Raw genomic sequence first — 3,533 nt, 5'->3', positions numbered from 1 at the left:
TTGTACGATTAAACATATAAAAAATATACATTTTTTATATGTTTAATCGTACAAAATATGTACGATTAAACATATAAAAAATGTATATATAGTATAATTTTGCAAATAATCAATAATGCTTGTAGTTTGCATTTTCGATATAATACAGAAAGGAGGAGAATAAAAAGAAAACATTGCAAAGAGGATAAACAGCTACAAAACCAAGCAGCTACAATTCCAAAGCCTATATTTACATTTTATAGTGTTTAAATTTCTTAATTACAAATTAAGCTGAAACGTTTTGTACTTTTACTTTTTTTAAGACAATCCCGACATCCCGGGAAATTTCGGAGACTAATCCCGGGTTTTCGCGACGAACAATTTGTATGGAACCCCGGGATATTGGGATCCCGGGATTGCCATTCCTAGATTCATTGGAGGTTTTATTTTTAATTTTTTTGTTGTTATTTTCGGTTTACTTTACCAGCTAATTTATTTTACCGAAAAAATTTATACATTTTTTATTATAAAAACGTTATTAACTTGGTTTATAGTATAATATTTATTAATATGTTAATTTCTTTGTAACTTTCTTAACTTAAGATAAACTGCAAAAATGAAAATAAAGAGTTTTTAAATAATAAGAATTAATTAATAAAATAATTTATTAACACTAGAAGCTCCAAGGTGGATCAATTGATCCAAACACGACTTTGATACTTTGCTGAAGCAAAAATTTTAATGTTGATAAAATGATATTTTATGACTTTTATTATTTAGATATAATTTAATGAAAAACGGAAAAACTACATAAAAAACACATTCAGAGATGCGGCTATTAATATTTATACCTAATAACCCTAAGCTGGATCAATTAATCCACCTTATAGAAAACGTGCATATACATAACAATTTTAGTCAGATAATTAAGGTTATTTGCAATATTTGCATTCATTTGACAAGCACTTTCCACAAACAGGTTTCTTACAATTTGTACATACTGTTGATGTTAGATTACGTTTGCAGTTTGTTTTTATCTGACATCTCGAACGAGTTGATAATTGTGTATTACTGTTGGTAGCTATTGTGGTATTACTGTTGGCAGCAAGGGATTTAAGGATTTTTGGTGAGTAATATTTGCTTCTCTTAACTGTTGAGATAAAGTGTAAAGAAATTTTCGTATTGAAATTTTTTGTTGTGTAACTTTTTAAAAAATGTTCCTAGCGTTTACACCGGTCAAGTCCAAAATATTGAAGAAAACAGCTAGCGGCCAGCATCGGCACTCAGACTTTGTTGACATTTGTCGACACATAGAATCTAACATATCAACTCCACATTTATTCGCATTGTAATAAAGTATTCCCTCTAGCTTCTTCTTCCCATTACTTTGCTTAGTCGCCCCTCTATGAAGTGTTGACAATAAAATTACAGTTTTCTTCTTCTTTGCCTGATAGAGAATCAAGTTCAATAGTCCATTTATATAGAAATTCAAATCGTAAAGTGGGTCAAATGCTGGAATTTCTTTTCTACTATGTTTAAATGTTCAACAATTGACGTTTTCTTTTGCAAAAGTTTTGGTGCAAGATCGACACTTGTAAAAAAGTTATCTGTAGTAACATTATACCCACGGCCAAAACAAGGTTCCATTAGTGACATGACCACATTTTCTACACGACTTTTATCTTTACCTAGAAACAGTTTGATACTGAGACAATATTTAGTCTTTAGATTAGCTAAAATCCAGAATTTGATTCCAAACTTGTCTGATTCATTAGACATATACTGTGTAAAGCGACATTGAGCTTTAGTTGGGAATAACTGTTCATCAATTGTTAAAGATTCCTCAGGTATATAGCATTTTTGACTGTTTTCTACAAATCTTGTCAGCACCCATGACATAAGAGCAAATTTATCACTTTGGAGGAGTTCTCTACGTTCTCAACGTATATCAAATCTAATGTTTTTCATGATGTCTTCAACTCGATAACGCGGTATAGTTTCTATAAAAGGTTTGTTGCCATATTTTTCACACCATAGGAATTTAACTGGAATATTTCTCGCGTTTATGCATCCGCGAAGATATATTAAGCCTATGAAAGGATCAAGTTCAATGTCGCTTATATTCTATCCTTTATTTGATAAATTGGCAGATAAAACAGTGCATTTTTTGATAAAGCGTGTAAACCCTTCATCCATAATTAGTCATCCATAAGTAGACTCACGTTTTGGACGTTGATATATAACTGATTGGTCAATTTAAAGAGGATCCCAAGTAGCAGCGCTCGTATGGGCCGGTTACGCCAGTTCTGGCGATCCAATCACGGGACATTAAAACTCCATGAAAGGCACGCCGGAGCCAATACGAACCATTGTTGTACCGATAATGATTCACCAGAGCTGGTTTGCCAGTTAGCAACTGTTATGTGGTCCTTTTGCAACATCCCAGTACTGGAGAGCCAATAACGGGACACAGATGGCACGCTGGAGCCAAAAAGCAACAACTGAACGATCGCCATGTCCTTATTAGGAACTTAACTTGCTTAACTAAGCAACTTAAGTTGCTATGATCATGTCGACAAGATGTAATGTCAGTTCAGTTAAGGGAAATTAACAGGGATAAATACTTGTTACATAAAAAGTGGTTCCATAAATATTTTGCGTAATAATAAATCAATTTTCTCCACATTGTTTACTTAAATTTTGTTAAGTTATGTTTGTATTGTCTTTAAATTGTACATCTTCATAATTATTCAATTCATACATTCATTTTAAATTTTAAATAAATGAATAAAAACAAACAAAGATATACATCAACGCATATACATACATAAACTATGTACACTAGGGGGTTGATTTTTTTACAACTATACATGGGTTTAGTGCCAAAATCTGACATTCTACATGAGATTACCGATTGCAAAAGTTTTACTGAATAAAGTTTCAAAAATGTCCCCCGTAAGTAAAAAAATATAACGTAAAAATCGACAAATTAACAAAAAAATAGCAATTTATTTTTACAAAACTTTCTGCTCATTAATATACAAAGATCAATTGTTTGTGCAATTTAAAAGTTGTTGTGCAGAATAAATCTGAAGTTCATCTTGTCAATATCTTTTGCATAAATTTCTTGCATAATTTTTATGGTTCTTTCCGCACAGATATTAGATCTCTGAGTTCCTTGTATGCGACTGGGCTCCTGGGACCAAAATGTTTTCAAGGTTTTCATGGCTGTAGTTGAAGTTATTGCTTGCTCTAAATTGTTAAAATTATGTTCTGAGTATTGCATGTCAGAAAACCATATCAGACCAGGCTGATGTAATGAAGTCACAAACCATGCGAAGTTGATTATTATTCGACTCATTTAAAATATATGCCAGAAGAGCATAGATTGCTTTTGAATTCCATCTGGCATTGTTCAATGATGGCAGACTTTTGAATTTTATAGCCGGATAGCTACCATTCACCTTCATGTATCGGTAACTTTGTACCAACTCAAACAAAAAGTCCATATCATCTCTCCATTTATTAGTCTTTACTTTACAAATTTTTTCATC

At 31.9% G+C, this 3,533-nt stretch overlaps 1 protein-coding gene across 1 annotated transcript; it reads right to left on the bottom strand.

The window, feature by feature from the left end:
* Window positions 1-1,467: 1,467 nt before the first annotated feature.
* LOC136079310 (uncharacterized) lies at window positions 1,468-1,878 on the bottom strand. Its single transcript, XM_065795044.1, has one exon. The coding sequence runs from the start codon at window positions 1,876-1,878 to the stop codon at window positions 1,468-1,470; it is 411 nt and encodes a 136-aa protein (XP_065651116.1).
* Between the last annotated feature and the right edge of the window lie 1,655 nt (window positions 1,879-3,533).

Source organism: Hydra vulgaris, chromosome 04, assembly GCF_038396675.1.
Source record: "Hydra vulgaris chromosome 04, alternate assembly HydraT2T_AEP".
Classification (NCBI taxonomy): Eukaryota; Metazoa; Cnidaria; class Hydrozoa; order Anthoathecata; family Hydridae; genus Hydra; species Hydra vulgaris.
This window is presented reverse-complemented; position numbering and strand designations above follow the sequence as displayed.